General features: G+C 39.9%; 1 protein-coding gene across 1 annotated transcript in view; it reads left to right on the forward strand.

The window, feature by feature from the left end:
• kiaa1109 (KIAA1109 ortholog) overlaps positions 1 to 23,382 on the forward strand; it is a 418,633-nt gene that overhangs the window by 142,527 nt on the left and 252,724 nt on the right. Inside the window, exons 22-23 of the mRNA XM_059965080.1 lie at positions 3,499 to 3,636; positions 21,588 to 21,764. Coding sequence (XP_059821063.1) covers positions 3,499 to 3,636; positions 21,588 to 21,764 — 315 coding nt within the window. The remainder of the gene's footprint in view (positions 1 to 3,498; positions 3,637 to 21,587; positions 21,765 to 23,382) is intronic.

Raw genomic sequence — 23,382 nt, forward strand, 5'->3', positions numbered from 1 at the left:
TTAATGGTGATGATGGCCATTTTATTTGGTACACTTCTACACCTGTTCTTTAATGCAAATATCTAACTAGTCAATCGTGTTGTAGCAACTTGATACATAAAAGCATGCAGACATGGTCAAGAGGTTCTAGTTGTTGCTCAGACCAAACGTTAGAATGGGGGAAGAAATAAGTGGCAGTTCTGTGGGCGATAAAGCCTTGTTAATGAGAGAGTCAGAGGAGAATGACAGACTGGTTAAAACTGAAGGAAGGCAATACTAATTCAATCAACCACATGTTACAACAGTGGTGTGCAGAAGAGTTTCTCTTGAGTGCACAACATTTTGAACCTTGAAGTGGATGGGCTACAGCAGCAACTTAAGCAACACTAAATTCCTTAGTGTTATCATTTCAGAGGACCTGTAGTGGGCCCAGCATGTAAGTCCAATTACAAAGAAAACATGGCTATTCCTCTACTTAGAATTTTGAAAAGATTGGGCATGACATCTCAAACTTTGACAAACTTCTTTGGATGTGTGGTAGAGAGTATGTTGACTGGCTGCATCACAGCCTGGTTTGGAAACACTAATGCCCTGGAATGGAATAACCTACAAAAAAGTAGTTGTCACAGCCCAGACAGTTGTGGATAAAGCCCTTCCTACCATTGAGCACATCTACATGAAGCGTTGTCGCGGGAAAATAGCGTCCACCGTCAGGGATCCCCACTACCCATGTTGTGCTCTCTTCTTGCTACTGCCATCAGAAAGAATGTACAGGAGCCTCAAGCTTCAGGAACAGTTAGTAACCCTCACACATTAGACTCTTGAAGCAGAGTAATAACTTCACTCAACTTCACTCGCCCCATCTCTGAATTGAACATTTCCCACGGCCTAAGGACTCACTTCCAATGACTCTCCATCTCATGTTCTTGATATTTATTGCGTGCTTATTTATTTATTTATCTATCTATCTATCTATTATTATTATTATTATTTCTTTTTCTGTTTTTTTGTATTTGCACAGTTGTCTTTTGTCTATCCTGTTGGTGAGGTCTTTCATTGATTCTGTTATGGTTATTGGATTTATTGAGTATGCTTACACGAAAATGAATCTCAGCGTTGTATAGGGTGGCATGTATTGTTTGTATTTTGATAATAAATTTACTTTAAATCACAAGCATACACTGGGCTACTTTATTAGGTACAGTGTAGGTTTACAGATTCTGTCACTGAAGTGGGAATCGTGCTTTGCAGGGCAAGTGGGTCTTATGAGAAATGAAAAGAAAAGAATTTATTCCACTTGAGAATCCTGGATCTTTGAAATTCTCTATTTAAGAGGGCAGTGGGAGTTCAGTCATTCCATACATTTAAGAAAACGGTAAATTTTAGATATTGAAAGGAATCCAGGGATATGGAAGTATGCAGGAAAATTACGCTAACATAAAAGATCAACCGCAATTTTTTTTGATGTGCAGGAAGGCACAGGGGTCAAATAGCTGACCATTCTTTCATATATTCTTATGTATGGTGTAATGCTTTTACTGTTTTGTGCTTTGAACAAAACAGTGGTTCTTGCTACCATCCTTGATACTATTACATTTTAATTGACCTGGCAGCAGCAAGAAGAGAATGAGGTCTGGATGGTGAGGGTCCTTAATGATGGATGCTGCTTTCTTGTGACTGTGCTCCATGTAGATGTGCTCATTGGTGGGGAGGCTTTCCCTGTGTTGGAATGATCCCTTTCGCTGAAGGGCACTGGTGTTTCCATATCACGCTGTGAAACAACCAGTCTATATACTCCTCACTACACATCTGTAAAAGTTTTTGATGTGTTGTCACATTTCTGTAAACTCCTAAGGAAATAGAGGTGCTGCTGTGCTTTCTTCGTATTTGCACTTATGTGCTGGGCCCTGGACAGGTCCTCTGAAATAATACCTAGGAATTTGAAGTTGCACCCCTCTCTACCTCTGATCCTCCAATGAAGACTGGCTCATGGACTGGTTTCCTTTTCCTGAAGTCTATAATCAGTTCATTAGCCTTGTTGACATTGAGTGAGAGATTGTTGTTTTGACATCATTCATCCAGATTTTCAATCTTTCTCCTATATATGCTGATTCATCACCACCTTTGATTTGGCTGACGACAATGGTGTCATCAGCAAACTTAAATATGTCATTGGAGCTGTGCTTTGGCTAGACAGTCATAAGTGTAAAGCAGGTAGAACAGGGAGCTAAGCATAATGCTTTGTGGTGCACCTGCGCTGTTGGAAATCATGGAGGAGATGTTGTTGCCAATCTGATCTGACTGTGGTCTACAAATGAGGAAATCCAGGATCCAACTGCAGAAGGGGGTATGAGGCCAAGGTCTTGGAGCTTGTTGATTAATTTTGAGGGAACGGTGATATTGATTACTGAGCAGTAGTCAATAAAAGGCAGTCTCGTATTCTGGTGTATGCTGTCCATATGTTCCATGGTTGAGTGAAGAAACAAATGAGATGGCATCTGCTGTGGACCTGTTGCTCCTGTAGGCAAATTGAGTGGATCTAAGTCGCCTCTCAGGCAGGAATTGATATGTTTCATCGCCAACCTCTCAAAACACTTAATTGCTGTGGATGTCAATGCTACTGGGTAATAGTCATTGAAGTAGGTCACCATGTTTATCTTGGGTACCGGTATAATCGAAGTCTGCTTGAAGCAGGTGGGTACTGCACACTGCTGAAACAAGAGTTAGATCTCAGTGAACTCACCAGCCAGTTGCTCAGCATTTAGTATGTGGCTAGGTACCCCGTCCAGGTCCAATGCTTTTCGTGGGTTTGCCCTCCTGAAGGCAGAGACTGAAAGCATAAGATCATCAGGGGATATGGAAGTTTGTGATGGTCTCTCCAAGTTTTGATGGTCAAAGCAAGCATAAAAGGCATTGAGCTACTCTGGAAGTGCAGCCCTGCTGTCTCCCATGTCACTTGATTTAACTTTGTAAGAAGTGATAGTATTCAAGCCTTGCCGCAATTGTCCAGCATCCTTTGTTGATTCATGTTTGGTCCAGAATTCCTGCTTTCATGGTGAGATGGCTTTCAGGAAATTGTACCTGGATCTCTTGTAATTTTCTTGATTACCAGACTTGATTGCTTCTGATCTGGCTCTCAAGCAGATTTTGGATTTCATGGTTCATTCAGGGCTTCTGATTGGAGAAGACTTTGAATTATTTAGTGGGGACACACTCCTCGACAATTGATTTAATAAATTTCTTAGAAGAAATTAATCAGAAAGTTTACTTTATGTAATTGTATAATTTTTCCATGTTACATGTAGAAAACTGAATAGTTGAGCTACTACTCTCTCTTTGCCTTGCGTGTGCGCACATATAGTTGTTCACCCAGCTATTCATATGAAAACTTTTATTAAAATATCCTTGTATGGTCAATTAAACTAGATTAACAATTTAATTTTATTAATCTCTGTAATTAAGAAATTGAAGTGTGAGTAAGTTTAATAGTCTGAAGTTTAAAATGTTGCCCTCTTTCAGCATTGTAGTGGTGATGGTTCAGAATGCCCATCAGCGTTCCTGGAGAGGCTTTGTTTTGAAATGAAGAAGGGCTACAAGGAGACGATGCTGCAGCTTATATTGTCACCTGTATATGTCTTTGTAAGCGATAACTACCCGGTAAGTAACCCAGAAAAGCCCTTATTTGTGCCAGTAATATTTTGGTTGGTATGTGTCATTTGAAAGCAGGTTTTCCTTTTACTTTAATTATTCACATCTTGAGTTATGAAATGCTGAATGAAGCATATTGCCTTGAACACTTCAGTTTTTAAAATGTAAAATCTTTCTAATAATGTCTTCCTGTACTGATTTGTACTTGTGAAAATGAAAATCACAATCTCAGTTCAAAATGATCACATAACAAGGCCATGCATAATGATCGCCGAAGGCTTCCTTATTATAAAAGAAGCACATTCCCGATTGTTTCTTTGTGTATTTATTCTGTAACTGGCAGCTTGCGCAGTCAGTGAGACTACAGCAGCTTCAGAGGAAAGAGCATACAGGGGATGGAAAGGCATTCCAGGGTGTACTGACTGTATTGAAGATCTATGTTGTTGCACTTTATGCCAAAAGGATGGTAGTTTGTGCTGAGACCAGGAGCTAACCAGATCAGCCATTTCTAACTGGAATTCTGATTTCCAAAAGCTGAATAATGGCAAGAAAAAAGTTACTACCCATTAATGTGTTAAGGTGAATTCTAGAATGTGGTCACATACATACACATACCTTTTTGATTTTTCTGAGGAGTACCATTTGCTTTCATGAATCGTAGTTCATTTTGCCAAAAGAGCATCAAGCAAAGATTAGACAACAAAAGAAACTGCAGCTGCTGGAATCTAGAACATAAAACAGAACGCTGGGAGACTTAGTGGGTCAAGCAGCATTCATGGATGTAAAAGTAGTAAGGTGATGTTTTGGGCTGATGTTTAGGACCCATCTGGTCTGCAAGAAGAAAGGAAGTATACAGAGTACAGCAGTATAAGGGAGGAGTGGGACTGAGCTGAAGTGGTCAAGTGGTGGATGTGGAAGGTGATAGGATAGGTTCACAAAGGAAGAAGAAGCCTGGGTAGACAGGTGATTTGTGAGAGTGGGAGAAGAATGCTGGGACTGTAGGTACCTGATAATGGACAACTGGTATGGCTATTGAAGTTTCCATTCACAGATAACCCATTCCTTTGAGTTCTTCTTCAACACAACTTACCTGTCCATCTAGGCTTCTTCTCCCTTTGTTCACATTTCCCAACCCTTTTTCACTCCCCTCCAAATCTGGTTCAATTTATCACCTACCAGGTGCCCCACCCCTCCCTCAGACTGATATATACTGACAAAGTTTCCTCTTTCCCCTCAGTCCTGAAATGTTGTAATGCAACTTTTGCTTCCACGGATGCTGCTTGACCTACTGAGATTGTTTTTCCCTCCCCAGTTTGAAGCACACATGCTTAGTACGGTCTCCTCAAATGTCACCTTGAAGGAAGGAGAAAATAGATTTGAGGAGCCTTTTGCTGGGTCTTCTGATCTAATTGTGACCTGGAAGAGCTGATCCCTCCCCCCCGCCAGGTTTTGTGAAATTAGCAAAATACTTCTGGATCAGTAACTATTCTATTATCTACAGGGTTAGATGGAAGCTGCAGTGGAGGTACACACGTGTACATGTGTATGAGATGTGTAATCTTAGTATCTCAACAAAATTTTACGCTGATCTAAGAGTTTTATTTCTTCAAAGGCCAGGTTGCAGCTCCTCAAAAGCAATGATGTACCACTTGTTAACAATTTGCTGTTCTTACTGAGAAATGAGATTCTGCCAGGAACAGCATTGTGAAAAATGCAGCTGATCTGCAGAAATTAAAAAAAAATCACCCTATCCCCCCATCCCACCCAGTCAGATCCTTATCTACGTGGTGCTCAGTGCTACTAAAATAATACAAGTAATTGGAAAAATACAAGGGGTGGACAGCTGCGATGCATAATGTCTAAGCTACATCTGGCATGGGTCTGGAGGCAGAACCAATTAGAACATAGCTTGGTCACATCTAATCTGACAACCATTATCTGCCCAGTCCCCCAAAATACCCAATGTCTTGTAGAGTATGACTTTATCTCCCTCGTAGGAGTCCCTTGGGGAACTATTACTTTAGTTCCTGCTTTTGAAGCCTGTTCATGCGTGGTGGCCTGCCCTTGTATTTGCATTTTGTTGAAGTGAAAGGGACACACCCTGCAGTGTGATTTGCGACAGCTGCAGAGCAGGGGTGAGAGAGAAGGGCTCTTCAACAAATAGCAAGGCCATCTTATAGCTAGTCAGCAGCAAGGAAAATAGAGTTCTAAAACATACCCCTAATGAAGGGTTTTGGCCCGAAACGTCATCACTACCTCCTCCCATAGATGCTGTCTGGCCTGCTGAGTTCTGCCAGCATTTTGTGTTTTTATTCTAAAACATACCTGCTGTTTATAAATAAGAGATTCACTTTCTCCTTTGTTCTTAGATTTACTAAAATTACTTTGATGTTTCTAATTGTTAACTCACTTCCTCCTTGAAGAGCAAATGATTCAAATACTAATGGTTCAAAATTATACTAACTTTTGTGTAGCTCTCCACAATGGAAGACGCTGTCTCCGAAAATTATTTAACATGAAAGAAAGAGGAGCTCGCAGGAAGTCTGTCACTCGAAAAATCATTCTATTTTAACTATTTTAAGTAACCAATGATCTAAACTGCATTATCTGCAGGTTAATGTGCCTACAGAGCACTGGTGAGGCACTGCAGCTGGTAAAGCATTTAGCAGATTGTATGACAGACTTATTCACCGTTTATACACTATTTGATAATGATCAATATATTGATAGTGTATTAAAATGAAGCCAGTCAAAAGATGCAGCAGTGCTCGAAAAAATAATTCATCCTTTGGTGTAGACAATACAGTATGTTAATTTAGAAATATAGGCAGCTGACCAAAGGGATTATAATGCCTGTGGGGATGGATTATTCCTGCAGTTACCAACTGGTCATTTTTAATAACAATACACCTATGAAGGCAATTCAGTCCTTAATTTCTAATCAGTGCTGCCTCATTCTACTGTATTTTCTCTTCCTGGATGAATTGTCCCTCAAAACATTGTTGTGTATCAATAAAAGCCTTGTCTGAGAAACTTCACAGCAGAGAATGAGGTTTCATAATCATTACAATGCTGCAGACATCTAGTTGCATCTCTGCAAGGTCTTCATTGTTGAAAGATTAAAGCTGACAGTGATAGTCCAGAGTGATTCATTGTCCTATGGATATCAACTGATGCCAAAGAGTTATGTGACTTAATTTAAGAAAGGACAAGTGATTAGACTGAAGTAGAAGTACATAAAGTGATTTTTTTTTTTGGCAGGCATCATTTTGATTAATGACTTTAAGTTAACCTCATAACTTGTTTTTTCACATCTGTTAAATTATCATTAAGCAGCTTCTCTGTTAATGCTGAGCGGTTACTTGTTATTGTACTACCGAATCCCCCGTTTCCTGATAGCAAAAAAAAATTGTTATCAGTTTTGAATGATGTCATTGCCTGAACCTTTACAACTTTCCAAGCTGTAGAATTCCAAAAAATTGCTACCTTTTGACGGAAGAAATTTCTCCTCGTGTTGCTTGTTAATATTCTATCCCACATTCTGAGATTCTTGCCCCTAGTTCTAGATTCCTTAGTCATGGGAAACATCCTCTTCATATATACCCTCTTAATACTTTAGAACATTTCCACTTAAATGATGGACCTACTAGGAACTAGTCAGTTGAATATTTGCTGCACTCACTCTCCAGCAAGTGTACTCCCCCCACCCTTTTTTTGGGTAAGAAAACCAAAGCTGTACACAAAACTGCAGGTATGGTCTCAAGTTCTTTCTAATTAGACTAAGACATGTTTACTCTTGTGTAGAAATCCTGTAGCGTTAAAGACCAATATAAAATGTCTTCCTAATTGCCTATTGCACCTTCAGTGTAGTTTACAAAGTCATGGGAGTTTTGAATATCCTCACGCTTTAATCATTTAATGAAAACTCAGCATGCCTCTTCTGATAAAGTGGATAGCATTTCATTTTTTCTGATTATCTCTGCAATGTGTATTGTGGTTGCTCGGGGTCAACTATTCATTGATCTTGGGTCCTGTTATTTTATTTTTTTTAAGAAATTTAACCAGCAAGTTGTCTTGTGAACTTTAAAATATGGTGTCAGTTTTGGTAGTGCATTATTAAAGTGACTTTTTGTTCACTTCCTTGCTGATGTAGTGAGCACCAAGCTGATAATAGACATAGAGTACAGAATGTCTTGGCAGTCATACAGTGTAAAGACGTATTCACATCATCATACTGTTTCTTTTCTGATCTTAGAGTGATACAGTACCGAAACAAGTCCATGCTGAGCATCGTGTGCCCACCTATACTAATCACATTTACCATCACTTGCTCTGTAGTGTTCTATACATTGTCAATTCGAGTGCTAGTCTAAGTAGAAAAACATAAAATAATTGAAGGTCTCCAGACCACAAGCCCATGATTCAGTACAGTCACAATTGATTTACACAACCCTCACTCAACTCAAAATATTTCTACTTAAATGTGAGAGTTCCTGCTTCCACCACCTACATGGTCAGTTATTTCTGATTACAACCTTCCTCGAAGTGAAACATTTCTTCCTTGGATACTCTCTAAATCTCTTGCCCTTACCCTAGACCTATGTCCTCTAGGCTAGTTAGCTCTTGGATTATCTGATAGCTTGTGAATTTGATGGTTAGTGTAGTCTGGCAGTATAACTGACTAGATATCCTCCTGGAGAACGTCCACATTTTATTAATGACTAGCTTGTAAACCCAACTTTGTAGGTTGAGACGTTACTGCTCAGAGAGGTTGAAATAAGATCTTGTGTTGACATCAATGAGGATAGAATTTGCTCTCCCTGTGATAATCAGAATCAGATTTAATATCATCGGCATATGTTGTGAAATGTGCTGTCTTTGCGGCAGCAGCATAATGCAATAAGTACCATAATAACAGAGAGAAACTGAATTGCAGTAATTCCATACATACATATTTTTTAATTATATAAGTAGTGCATAAGTAAAGAAGTATTGAGGTGGTTTTCATAGGTTCAATGTCCATTCAGAAATCAGGTGGCAGAGGGGAAGAAGCCATTCCTGAATCATTGAGTGTGTGCCTTCAGGCTCCTGTACCTCCTTCCTAATGGTCGCAATGAGAAGAGGGCTCGTCCTGGGTGGTGGGGGTCTTTAATGATGGATGCTGACTTTTTGAGGCATCACTCCTTGAAGATGCCCTGGATACTACAGAGACTAATGCCCATGTTAGATCTGCCTAAGTTTACAACTCGCCGCAGCTTCTTTTGATCCTGTGCAATTGCCCCCTCCCCCACATATGGCGATGCAGCCAGTTAGAATGCTGTCCACGGTACATCTGTAGAAATTGTGGATGTCTTTGGTGACATACCAAATCTCCTCAAACCCCGAATGAAATATATCCTACAATGAAACGTAGGTGTTGAGTGAGGCTAACCTAACATTAGTTGCCTATGTCTGAAAGCTCTACTAGCTGCTTCTGAAACATTTTGTTTAAAATTTGTCATTTGTAAAGATATTTATGTATTGAAATATACTGGTTTGTATCCTTTCTCATCCATAAATTCCATTTGATAAGTGAGTGTATATCACTTTTTTTTACCTGAGTGCTCACAGCAGTAATTTTATTGATGGAAAAATGTGAACTTGAAAACTGCTGCTATCTGATGTAACCTTGGAAATTTATCCTTGTATTTCTCAGTCTTCACTTTGTTCCAGACTAAGTGGATTTGTTCAATTCAAGTTTTGTAAATATTTGTTTTTCTCCATGGAGTTTCTCCCCTTGGATACTACCTGTGAGCTTCTGAGTACTTCCAACAATTTGTGTCTTAATTTCTAGCATCAATAGCATATAAGTTATTTTTAACTCATCCTTTTGGAGTTTTTTTTTAATCGAAAAAAATTGTAATCCTGAACAGTACAGTAGGTCTCCAGCGGATGCAATCTCCCCTCTGCCTTTGACACCTAGTACATCAGGCTGCTGTTTGATTAGAGCACAGCATTCATTGCCATCAGCCCCTCAGTACTAATCAACAGGCTTCAAAAACTGGGCCCCTATGTGCCTCTTCTGCAACTATATCCTTGACTTTCTCATGTTGATAATGCAATATTTCTCGTTGTAATTTGTAGTGTATTTTGTGTATTGCACTGTATTGTTGGTGCAAAACATTATATTTCATGACATATGTCAGTGACAATAAACCTGATTCTGTTTCTTGTTTGCTGTAGTCAAAAATATTTCATTCAATGTAACTTTACTTACATTGTTTTTATTTACAAAGAGAAGATTTTTTGTGTAAGTTTACTTTGTTGAACACTTCCTCCACACGAAAGCATTTACCTGAGTTAGAGGAACGATCTTAACTGAAACAGTGATTGTCCATTTCCCTCCACAGATGCTACCTGACCCACTGAGCTTCTTCAGAATCACTTTTGCTATATGTAATGTATTTTTGAATGAAAATTTTGACATCTGGAAATTGGCCTTCAAAATTGTTCATTTCTGCAGAAATATGTATCTATGTATATTAAAATGAAAAAAAAAATGCAGATCTTGATCTGCTTGAAACCAAGAAAATATTTAAATTTTCTTCATTTTTGCTCTGTCTATTTATAAGGTCATTCATCTCATGCCTTTTTTTTTTACAGCTTTTATTGTCACCTTCAAAGGCTGGTGCACATAAAAAGCAAGTCTGTCAGTTTCTGTACATTTAGTTTATATAGCTTGTCCTAATTTTTCCTACCACAATGAATCACTTCACACTGCCCTGCTTTAAATTGCATCTGGCATCTGTATGCCCATTTCATCAGTTTGTTTGATATGTTTAATATTTTGACTGATTATTGTATTTGTCAATGGGAAATTTCAAAATTATATGCTGATTGACCAAGTATTCACAGTTAGGTTTATTATCACTAACATATGTCATGAAATTTGTTGCTTTATGGCAGTAGTATCAGAAACAGGTTTATTATCACTGGCATGTGTTGTGAAATTTCTCAACTTACCAGCAGCAGTTCAATGCATTACATAATATAGAAGAAGAATAAAATAATTTAATAGTAATAATAATAAATAAGTAAATCAATTACTGTACATGTATATTGAATAGATTAAAATTTGTGCAAAAATCAGAAATAATATATATTAAAATAGTGAGGTAGTGTTCATGGGTTCAACGTCCATTTAGAAATCAGATGGCAGAGAGGATGAAGCAGTTCCTGAATCGCTGAGTGTGTGCTTTCAGGCTTCTGTACCTCCTACCTGATGGTAACAGTGAGAAAAGGGCATGCCCTGGGTGCTGGAGGTCCTTAATAATGGACGCTGCCTTTCTGAGACACTGCTCCTTGAAAATGTCTTGGGTACTCTGTAGGCTAGTACCCAAGATTCAGCTGACTAAATTTACAACCCTCTGCAGCTTCTTCGGTCCTGTACAGTAGCCCCCCCCAATCCTGTACGTCCTCTCATTACTATCTGAGATTCATCCAACAATGGCTGTGTCATCAGTAAATTTATAGATGGTATTTGAGCTATGCTTATTCACACAGTCATGGGTATAGAGAGAGTAGAGCAGTGGGCTAAGCACACATCTGAGGTGCACCAGTGTTGATCGTCAGCGAGGAGGAGATGTTATCACCAATCTGCACAGATTGTGGTCTTCTGGTCAGAAAGTCGAAGATCCAATTGCAGAGGGAGGTACAGAGGCCCAGGTTCTAAAACATCTCAATCAGCATTGTAGGAATGATGGTATTAAATGCTGAGCTATAGTCGATGAACAGCATCCTGACTTAGGTGTTTGTGTTGTCCAGGTGGTCTAAAGTCGTGTGAAGAACCATTGAGATTGCGTTTGCCATTGACTTATTGTGGTAATAGGCAAATTGCAGTGGGTCCAGGTCTTTGCTGAGGCAGGAGTTCAGTCTAGTCATAACCAACCTCTCAAAGCATTTCATCACTGTAGATGTGAGTGCTTCCGGGTGATAGTCATTATTCACATTCTTCTTCTTAGGCACTGGTATAATTGTTGCCTTTTGGAAGCAAGTGGGAACTTCTGCCAATAGCAGTGAGAGGTTGAAATACTTGAATACTCCCGGCAGTTGGTTAGCACAGGTTTTCAGCGCCTTACCAGGTACTCCATTGGGACCTTCAGCCTTACGAGGGTTCACCTTCTTTAAAGACAGCCTAACATTGACCTCTGAGACAGAGATCACAGAGTCATCAGGTGTAGCAGGGATCTTCACAGCTGTAGTTTTATTCTCCCTTTCAAAGCAGCATAGAAGGCGTTGAGCTCATCTAGTAGTGATGCATTGCTGCCATTGGATTTTGCTTTGTAGGAAGCAATGCATTGCAAACCCTGCTAGAGATGTCGTATATCTGATGTCGCCTCCAACCTCATTCGAAATTTTCTCTTCGCCCTTGAAATAGCCTTCCGCAAATCATACCTGGTTTTCTGATACAGGCCTGGGTCGCCAGACTTGAATGCTAAAGATCTAGCCTTCAGCAGATGATGTACTTCCTGCTTCATCCATGGCTTTTGGTTTGGGATGTAAATCTTTGTAGGCACACACTCATCTACACAGGTTTTAATGAAGTTGGTAACAACAGCAGCATACTCATCGAGATTCAAAGATGAATCCCTGAATACAGTCCAGACCACTGATTCAAAACAGTACTGTAGGCACTCCTGTGCTTCCCTTTTCCATATTTTATTGGTCCTCACTCCTGGTGCTGCAGTCTTCAGTCTCTGCCTATATACGGGGAGTTGAAGTACAGACAGGTGATCAGACTTCCTGAAGAAAGGGCATGGAATAGCAAGGTCACATCCTTGATGGTGGTGTAACAAAGGTCCAGTGTGTTGTTTGACAAAATGTTGCTATAAATTACGATATAAATAAATAGTGTGAAAGAGAAATAGTGAGGTAATGTTCATAGGCGTTCAGAAACCTGATGGCAAAGGTGAAGAAGCTGTTCTGAAAATGTTGAGTATGGGTCTTCGGGCTCTTTTAGTTCCTTCCTGATGAGAAGAGGCATGCCCGGATGATGAGAGTCCTTAGTGATGGATGCTACCTTCTTAAGGCACCACCTTATGAAGATGTTCTCTATAGTGGGGAGATGAAGCTCGCTGAGTTTACAACCCTGTAAAGCATCTTACAATTCTGCACGTTTGAGCCTCGATACCAGGCAGTGAATTGGAATGCTCTCCATGTTACATCTGTAGAAATTTGCTAGAGTCATTGCTGAAATACTGAATCTTCTCAAACTCCTAAATGTAATATAGCCACAGGTGTGCTGCCTTCATAATTGCATCAGTATTTTAAGCCCAGGATAAATCTTCAGAAATATTGACATCCAGGAGCTTGAAGCTTCTCATTCTTTCCACTGCTGTCCCCTCAATGAGGACTGGTGTGTTTTCCCTCAACTTCCCTTCCCTGAATCAATTCCTTGGTCATGCGTCAATTGCAAGGTTGCTGTGATAACACTCAACCAGCCAATTTGTCTCACTACTGTATACCTCTTCATCAACATCTGAGAATCTGCCGACATTAGTTGTATCATTGGTGAATTTATCGATTGCGTTTGCTCTGTTTCAAGTCGCATAGTCACAGTAAAGCAGCAGGCGGAACATGCATCCTTGAGGTGCAGCTTTGCTGATTGTCAGGAGGAGGTGTTATTTCCGATTCACACTAACTGTGGTCTCCCGCTGAAGAAGTCAAGGATCCAGTTGCAGGGAGAGGTACAGAGACAGAGTTTGAAGCTTATTGATTAGTACTGAGGGGACAATGGTGTTCAACACTGAGCTGTAATCAATAAGTAGCCTGGTGTATGTATTAATGCAAGTGAAAATAAATATGCAGTAAACTGCACAAGCACACCAGATCTTTGAGCTGTATTTAAAAACTAGATCAAAACTGACCTCCAGCTTGCTGAGGCCAAATACCACTTGATACCTACCCCTTGATAAGTTCCCCATCACAGACAATCAGAAAACTGTCTCCAACACCATCACTAACCTCACCAACTCTGGAGAACTCCCATCCACTGCCACCAAACACCTAGTTCTCTTACCCTGCACTGGATGCTTCTACCTCCTAGCCAAGATCGACAAACTTGACTGTCTGGATAGGCCTATTGTCTCTACTTGCTCCTGCCCCACTGAACTCTTGTACTCACACCTTGACTCCATTCTATCCCCATTTTCCTGCTGCCTTAACAATGATAGAGTTTCTCTTGTCATTACCTACCATCCCATATCTCCACATCCAATGTATAATCCTCTGCAACTTTCGCCATCTCTAACGTCCTACCACCAAACTTCCTCCCCCCACTGCTTTCTGCAGGGATCGCTCCCTCCATGATTCCCATGTCCATTTGTTCCTCCCCACTAATGGCCAAAGTACTACACCTGTCCACCACCTCCCTCATCTTCATTCATGGCCCCAAACAGTCCTTGCAGGTGAGGCAGCACTTCATTTGTGAATCTGCTGGGGTCATCAGATGTTGATGCACATTGCCACCAGTGCTCCCAATGTGGCCTTCTCTACGTTGGTGAAACTCGTCATAACTTCTGGGGCTGTTTCATCAAGCACCTCTGGCTCCATCCCCAAAAGCGGAACTTACCACTGGTCAAACATTTTAATTCCAGTTCCCTTTCCTGTTCTGTCATGCTGCTCTGGTTTCCTGATCTATGGCTTCCACTTGTGCAAAGATGATGCCACCCTCTTGGTGGAAGAGCAACACCTTATATTCCATCTGGGTAGCCTCCAACCTGATGTCATGAATATTGATTTATCTTTCCAGTATTAAAAAATCCCTCCACTTCCCTTCTTCTATTCCCCCGTCTGGCCTCTTAACTCTTATCAACCTCCTATTACATACCCCTGAGTTATCTCTTCCTTCCTCTCCGGCCCTTTCTTATTCCTACCCACTGAACTTCACCTATCACCTCCAGCTATCCCCACCTTTCTGTTCTGGCACCTTGCGGCTTGCTGAAGAAGGGTTTCAGGCCAAAACATTGGCTATTTATTCATGTCCATGGGTGCTGCGTGACCTGCTGTGTTCCCCTAGCTGTGCCAGGAGTCTGCTTGCAAGACCATTGAATTGGTGTAGAGGAACTTAGATTTGTCACTCGCTTTCCTTCCATTTGCTGGAATTATAACCCCAGCAATGGATTCAGTTTAATAAATGGAGAGCATTTCACCTGCCAAGTCTTATTCAGGCTGTCCCTCAAAAATGTACCTCAGCCAAGCACTAGCCTGTCAATACTGTGTTTGTAAAATAAATAGTAGATTCTTGCTTGATGAAAATTGTGTGATTTCTGCTTTCCATATTTAGCTAGTTTTGCTGAAGTGACTAATTACTCAACAATACATCTGAGCAGAACTGTTGAGTTTATATAGCCCACAATAAGCAAAGGAACAAAGGAAAGGAAAGGAAACTTTACAAGATCTAAAACAATACAATATTTTTAATGGTCTGATTAATATGTCTTACTTGGTAGTGCAATAATATCAGCACCGGACTCCAGAGCGAAGGTTCCCGAGTTCGAATCCAAGTCGGGTTGATTGTCGAGCTAGCAACTCGGCTTTGTAAAAACAAGAATAGCTTGCTACGGAAACACCGTCAAAAGACGGTGCCCCGATAACTCCACTGCTGAGTTAAGGGCTATTCTTCTTCTTTTGATTAATATGGCCCAAAAGGACTTGCCTCATCTGGGTTAAGGGGGAAGGTGTCCAGTGGGTGTGGTTTAATAAAATTGCATATGTTATTTTATAAATACTCAGTTCAGTAGAAATTGGTTTATTATTGTCATATATTGAGATACAGTAGAAAGCTTGACTTGATCATACAATGCTTTGAGGTAAAACGAGGTAGAGCAATAACAATGCAGAGTGAAGTATAACACCTATATGGAAAGCGCAGTGCAGATAAACAATAAGGTGCAAGGCCATAACTTGATAGATTATGAGGTTCCGAGTCCAAATTCAGAGTCCTTGAGCCTGGTCATTTCAGGCTTTTATGTCTTCTATTTGATGGAAGAGAGAGAAGAGTAGTGGGTTCTGCTCGCTACTCTGTGATGTTTGCTCAGCTCTGTACTGAGCTGAGGCTGTGGCCTGCTCCAAGCTCTGTGTCTGAAGGTCCGTGATGTTTACTGGGCTCTGCATGGAGCTAAGGCTCTAGCTGTGGCCTGTTTTGGATGCTTTGAGCTCCACTCGGCTCTGCACTGAACTGAGCCTGAGAACGTATGGACTCACTTTTGTTCCGAATGCTATTTGTTTACTTTTATTGTTGCACGATTTGTTGTATTTTCTATCTGCACATTTGGTGTTTGACAGTCTTGTTTTTTTTTAACGAGTTCTTTTTGGGTTTCTTTGTCTTGTGGCTGCCTGTAAGGAGATGAATTTCAAGGTTGTATAATGTATTCATATCTTGGTAATAAATGTACTTTGAACTGATGATATTGTTTGCTTTACTGATGCAATTAAAAGAATAGATGGTGTCCATCGAATGGTGGTTGCTTTCTGTGATGTGCTGAGTTCTGTCCTCAACTTAGTTTCTTGTAGTCATGTGAAGATGATATCCATACCAAGTTGTGTGATGCATCCTGATTTGATGCTTTCTATGGTGCATTCATAAAAATCGGTAAGGGTTGATGGGGGCATGCTCCATATTTCTTTAGCCTCTTGACGAAGTTGAGAATGTTGGTGAGGTTTCTTGGCCATGATTTCTATTTACATGATTCAACCAGAACAGGTTGTTGGTGATGTTCAGTTCCAAGAACTTGAAGCTCTTAACCTCAACGCTATTGATGTAGACAGAGCACGTGCATTGCCCCCCCCCCATCTTTTTTGAAGTCAATGACCAACTTTTTTTAATATTGCTAACCTTGAGGAAAGGTTGTAGAAATGACATCATGTAATGAAGCTCTTTGTGTTCTTCCTTTACTCTGACTAGTGGTTATTTGTGATATGGCCCTCTGTGGTATAATGATGTGCAAGCTTGTAAATGGAGTTAGAGCAGAATCTGGCCACATGGTCATGAGTGTTGAGGGATTAGAGTGGGAGCTGAGCATGCAACCTTGTGGAGCACCAGTGTTTAGAATAATTGTGGCGAAAGTGTTGCTGCCTGCTCTCACTGATTTATGATCTGTTGCTCAGGCATCGAGGATTGCACAGAGAGGCACTGACTGCCAGGGTCCGGAGCTTTGAGATGGGTTTGTTTGGGATTATAATGTTGACGGTAGAACTGCAGTCAATAAACAATAGTCCAACATGGGTATCTTTATTGTCCAGATGCTCCAGAGATGATTCCAAGGCCAGAAAGAAAGCATCTGCTGTAGCCCATTGCAGTGTGTTGAGGTTCTCTGGAAGGCTGGAGTTAATGCATGTCATGACCAACCATGTAATGCACTTCATGATGATAGATGTCAGAGACATCTGGCATCTGGGCAGTAGTTATTTAGCCAAGTTGCCTTGTTTTACTTAGATACCAGAATGGTAATGGTCTTTGTAATACGGGTGTGGACCACAAATTGAAACAGGGAGGAGGTTGAAAATGACAGCAAATACTCGTGCCAGCTGATATGCATAGGACCTATGACAAGGAAGTGCCTTCTGACTCCACTATAAAAGTGTATTTTTTTCTCCTGTGAATCTGAGGTATGGTTAATGCATCTCATTAGATGGAACAACATATTTAATTCATGATGAGCTACATAATGCAATGCAAAGCAATGAGCAAATATCACACACAAACTGTTAGAGGAACTCAGCAGACCAGGCAGCATCTATGGAAAAAAATGCCCAGACTCAGTAAACAAGTATGCTGGTTGACCATAAGATATAAGAGCAGAATTAGACCATTTGACCTTTTGAGTCAGCTCTGCCATTTCATCATGGCAGAACCATCTCCCTTTCAGCCCCAATTTACTGCCTCCAGCAACCCCCCATAAGACCATAAGATATAGGAGCAGAAGTAGGTCATTCAGCCCATCGGCTCTGCCATTCAATCATGGACTGATCCAGTTCTTCCAGTCATCCTCACTCCCCTGCTTTCACCCCATATCCTTTGTTGTCCTGGCTAATGAAGAACCTATCTATCTCTGCCTTATATACACCTAATGACTTGACCTCTACAGCCGCTCGTGTCAACAAATTCCATAGATTTAGCACCCTCTGACTAAAGTAATTTCTCTGCATCTCAGTTCTAAAAGGACATCTTTCAGTTCTGAAGTCGTGCCCTCTTGTCCTAGAATCCCCTACCATGGGAAATAACTCTTCCATATCTAATCTGTCAGGCCTTTTAACATTTGGAATGTTTCTATGAGATCCCCCTCATTCTCCTGAACTCCAGGGAATACAGCCCAAGAGCTGCCAGACATTCCTCCAATGGTAACCCTTTCATTCCTGGAATCATTCTTGTGACTGTTCTTTGAACCCTCTCCAATGTTAGTATATTCCTTCTAAAATAAGGAGCCCAAAACTGCACACAATACTGGAAGTGTGGTCTCACGAGTGTCTTATAGAGCCTCAACATCACATCTCGCTCTTATATTCTATACCTCTAGAAATGAATATCAACATTGCACTTGCCTTCTTCACAATCAACTCAACCTGGAGGCTAACCTTTAGGGTATCTTGCACTAGGACTCCCAAGTCCTTTCATAACCTGACTAATCAAGGATCTATCAACCTCTGCTTTAAATATACCCAAATGACTTGGTCTCTGCAGTTGCCTGTGGCAATAAATTCCACAGATTCACCAATCGCTGGCTGAAGAAATTTCTCTCATCTCTGTTCTAAAAGAACACCCCTCTATTCTTAGGCTGAGTCCTCTGGTCTTAGACTCCCCCATCATATGAAGCATCCTCTCCACATCCACTCTATTGATACCTTTAAGTTTCATTAAGATCTCCCCTCATTCTTCTAAATTCCATTGAGTACCAGCCCAGAGCCATTTAACTGTTCTCATATGATAAGCCTTTCAATCCTGGAAACCTTTTCATGAACTTCCTTTGAAGACTATCCTGTTTCAGCATATCCTTTCTAAGGTAAGTGATCCAAAAATGCTCTCAGTACTACAAATGAGGCCTCACCAGTTCCTCATAAAGCCTTAACATTACATCCTTGCTTTTATATTCTAGTCCTCTTGAAATGAATGCTAACGTTGCATTTGCCTTCCTTGCCAACAACTCAACCTGCAAGATCACCTTTAGGAAATCTGAGGTTATTTTCTGCTACATAATCTAAATTTTTCTCCCAATTTATAAAATAGTCAATGTTTGTATTCCTTCTACCAAAATGCATGACCATACACTTCCTGACACTGTGTTCTATCAGCCACTTCTCTGTCCATTCCCCTAATCTGTGTAAGTCCTTCCGTAGACTCTTAGCTTCATGAGTACTATCTGCCTCTCCACCTGTCTTCACATTGTCCTCTCTCCGCCACAAAGCCATCAATTCCTTCATCCAAATCATTGCTATATAATGTAAAAAGAATCGGTCCCAACACAGAATCCCGTTGAACACTATAGTCCTAAATTGTCAGCCAGAGAGTGCAAGGACCAGTTGCTGGGATCAGATTTATGATGTGTTGGGGAAGAATGAACTAGGCACAAGGTGACCACAGTATTGTCTCTGCAGTCCTGAGACTCTAGTGCCCAAAGCACTGGCCATGTGATGGGTCGACCTGGAGAAAGGATTGACCCAGGTAGGGGTGGAGAGAAGTGACCAGGGTATAAAAGAATGAACACAGTGGTGGTGAGGTCTCTTGGATTTGGGCTCACCACAGGTTAGGTTGTGACTGTTACTGTGGACTGATTGCAACTGGGCAATGTAGTTAAAAGGGTTCTGGCCCACTTCGGAGATAAGTATCTTAGCAATAATGTGTTGTGTGCAGCATTGTGTGTGCGAGGCTTATTTCCATCGGATCTGCAAACATCCTTAACTTTTAGCACAGCAAACACCACTAGTCACCAGCTGCCAACCAGAAAAGGCTCCCTTTATTCCCACTCATTGCTTCCTGCCAATCATCAACAATGCTCTATCCATGCAAGTACCTTTCCTGTAATAACTTGTTAAGTGCCTCGTGTAGCATCTTGTCAAAGGCCTTCTGACATCCACTGATTCTCCTTATCTATCCTGCTTGTTATTTGTTCAAAGAATTCCAACAGATTTGTCAGGCAAGATTTTCTCTTAAGAAAACCATGCTGACTTTGGCTTGTTCTATCATGTACCTCCAAGTACCCCAAAACCACTTCCTTAACAATAATACTCGACTCTAATAATCTTCCCAACCACTGAGGTCAGACCAACTGGCCTATAACTTTCTATCTTCTGCTTCTCTCCTTTTTTGAAGAGTGGAATGACATTTGAAATTTTCTGGTTCTCTGGAACCAAGCTAGAATCCCATTGATTATTGAAAGATCATTACTAATGCCTCACAATCTCTGCAGCCACCTCCTTCAGAACCCAGGAGTATAGACCATCTGGTTTAGGTGATTTATCTACCTTCAAACCTTTCAGTTTCTGAAGCAACTTCTCCCTAGTAATGGCAACCTCACTCACTTCTGCCCCCTGATAGTCTTGAACCTTCGTCATACTGTTTGTACCTCACAGTGAAGACTGATGTAAGATACTTATTCAATTCGTCTGCCATTTCCTTGTCCCTCATTACTACCTCTCCAGCATAATTTTCCAGCGGTTCGATATCTACTATCAACTCTCTTTTACTCTTTATATATCTGAAGAAACTTTTTGGTATCCTCTTTAATACTATTGGTTAGCTTATTTTCATATTCCATCTTTTCCCTCTTTATGATCTCATTAGTTGCCTTGTGTTTGTTTTTAAAAGCTTCCCAGTCCTCTAACTTCCCACTAAATTTTGTTCCATTATATGTCCTCTCTTTTGCTTTTGTATTGGCTTTAACTTCTTTTGTCAACCACGGTTACGTCATCCTGCCTTTAGAGTACTTCCTTGGGATGTATCTATCCTGAACCTTCCGAATTGCTCCCAGAAATTCCAGCCATTGGCGCTCTGCCATCATCCCTGCTAGTGTTCTCTTCCAATCAGTTCTGGCCAGCTTCTCTCTCATGCCTCTGTAATTCCCTTTTCTCTACCATAATACTAATGCGTCTGACTTTAGCTTCTCCTCCTCAAATTTCAGGGTGAATTCTATCATATTATGATCACAGTCTCCAAAGGGGTCCTTTACCTTAAGCTTTCTAATCAATTTAGTTCAGTTCAGAATAACTGATCCCTTAGTGGTCTCTACCATGAGCTGCTCTAGTAAGAAAAGATGACAAAATAGCAAATTAATATTAAAGTACATCTCAAATGCTGTATTTATCTGTATTTAGCGTTTATGAAAAAATGAAAAAAACAGTATGAGCACTATACAAGTTCTTTTGTTTTTTTTTAACTATGATTTATAGCTTGTAATATGTTATAAAGTTTGAGGCTATGCTGACTATTCTCTCTCCTCTATATTGTAATTTAACAGAATTATTAATTTTACTAATTACTTTGGTGTTTAGTACTAATTTTCTGTTAGGCTTAGGCCCTTAATTTATCCATTGATCAGTCCTGTATCTGGGTTTCATTTGCACTTTGGGGCAGGATTTATCATGTGTGAGGGTGTAGTGTTGATCTTGAAGTTTGTGTGTTGAAAGTCTTCTCACAGAATGGTTGGTTAATGAATTTTAAAAAATACATTTTTCCAATGACAACAAAGGCATGATGATGTTTTGTCAAGTTGAATTCATGCAAAAGCACCTGCAGATGGAAGAATTCCCTTGTAATGTACATAACCCTTCTTTTCCTTCTTGTCTCCAAAGATTGTAGGTTGTAGAAGCTTTGGCAAGTTTCATGTGCTGCTGCTTTGTAGTTTTGTACACCGTGTACTAAGTTAATATTTTTTGCTTTCAACATTAGCAATATAAGTAGGAATAATTTTTATCTATCTTCTTTACAGAGGCCATCTGTGGATGGGCTACTACGTGAAGGTCATATCAGTCTGTCAGGATTGCAGCTACGAGCCCATGCCATGTTCTCAGCAGAAGGGCTACCACTAGGAAGCAATACGTTGGAATATGCATGGCTCATTGATGTGCAAGCAGGCCTGTTTACAGCAAAAGTAACTTTGCCACAGGTAGTTAATCCTGTTTATGAGAAATAAATTTGGTGCTTATCTTTTTTGTTTTTAAGAGTAAATTTGATCTGTGAAGTAAAAGATAAAAACAAGGTAATTCATATTTAGGATCATACAATGTTGTACACTGAAATCTTCCCCCATGTTCTGTTTTAGGGTTTAACGATTCCAGCCAACCCAATCTTTGCATTTTGTTAAATTTCCCCCTTTTATTTGCAATTGTTTCATGAATCTCATTGCTTTTTTTGTGTGTGTCTATGTATATGTGTATGAAATGAGTTAAGGGTTAAGAGAAGAATTCAGACTGAATTTATAAAGTAAGATTTTAGTTGACACCTGTCATGCGCCTTGTTTCTATGCTCATTGTTTGAGTTTTGTCTTATATAAAGAATACAATTTAGGAGTCTTATTTTGCACTTTTGTGGAATTTTGAGTTAGCTTTGTGAATAGTCAAAACATTCAATGTTTTTGGTGAGTGTTAGAAGAATGATTGCAACAAGCAAAGCAAGAGGTGAAACTGGTTTGTTTCCTATTAAATTTTGCAATATCTTGACTTTAATCTGCTTAGCTAATAAGGTTAATAAAAATGACAGCAGTAGGCTAGCTGGCTGTTGTGATCTATATATCTGTCATAAACAATTTAACTTGTCAAGTCACAAGGGAACTGTAGCAGATTAATCAAAGCTGTTAGTGTGCTTCAATTTAGATTGGTCATAGCTGATTGCTCACAGTTAAGTGATAAAGTGTGTTGTTTTTTATATTACATATCAGCAGGTAGATGCAAGTAGGGGTTGCTGGCTGTCTACTCAGTTTTGTTTGAAGAAGAGTACAGTGATTTGTGTGAAACATACCGATCATGTCAGTTTCCTTACAAATTAATAGTTTTAAATTTTAAAGCAAACGTGCATGTAATTAGTAGACAAGGCTAGAGCTGCTCAAGTTGTCTACTAGTAACTGTGCAAATGAAAACCAATTTTACAAGAAGCAATATCTTAAACTGGTGCGGTGACATGTAAATTTGAGGATGAAAGAGAGGAGGAAATAGATATGATAGTGTAAGAAAGAGGAAAATAAATATAAGAAATATTGATGGTGGAAATGTATTAGGGAGACAGTGGGAAAATAAAGGACCAAAGGATTTAGTTGAGGTTGCTATAAATATTAACAGAGCATTAATTATCTTCATTTTCTGCACAATATAATGTGTGTAGGATTTATGATGGATATTGAATGATGTACAGAAGATTTAAAAACTGCCTCAATATTGGTTTTCCCAAAATTTGATTGGGCCTTATTGCAACTATATATATGCTCCAGAGGGATGGATAGTTAAAATTCCATTGTGGACTTGGAAAGGAAGAAAGGGTATGGGCAGAAATATAGGATGTGGGTAGAGTAAGTGTTTTGTTAACTACAATGGAGTGAATCATCTGTTCAGGGAGTAGAAAGATGTTAACAATCTCACATCATTTCCTTTAAGACAACAAGTGCTGGTAGCTATTATGCTGTTGCCTTTTTACAGCTCCGCTGATTTCTCTTCTTTGTTTTATCGCAATTCACATTTGCCTTCAAATTTTTGCCATTAATACTTTATCTTCCATTCTATCATAGATCTACC

Source organism: Hypanus sabinus, chromosome 3, assembly GCF_030144855.1.
Source record: "Hypanus sabinus isolate sHypSab1 chromosome 3, sHypSab1.hap1, whole genome shotgun sequence".
Lineage (NCBI taxonomy): Eukaryota > Metazoa > Chordata > Chondrichthyes > Myliobatiformes > Dasyatidae > Hypanus > Hypanus sabinus.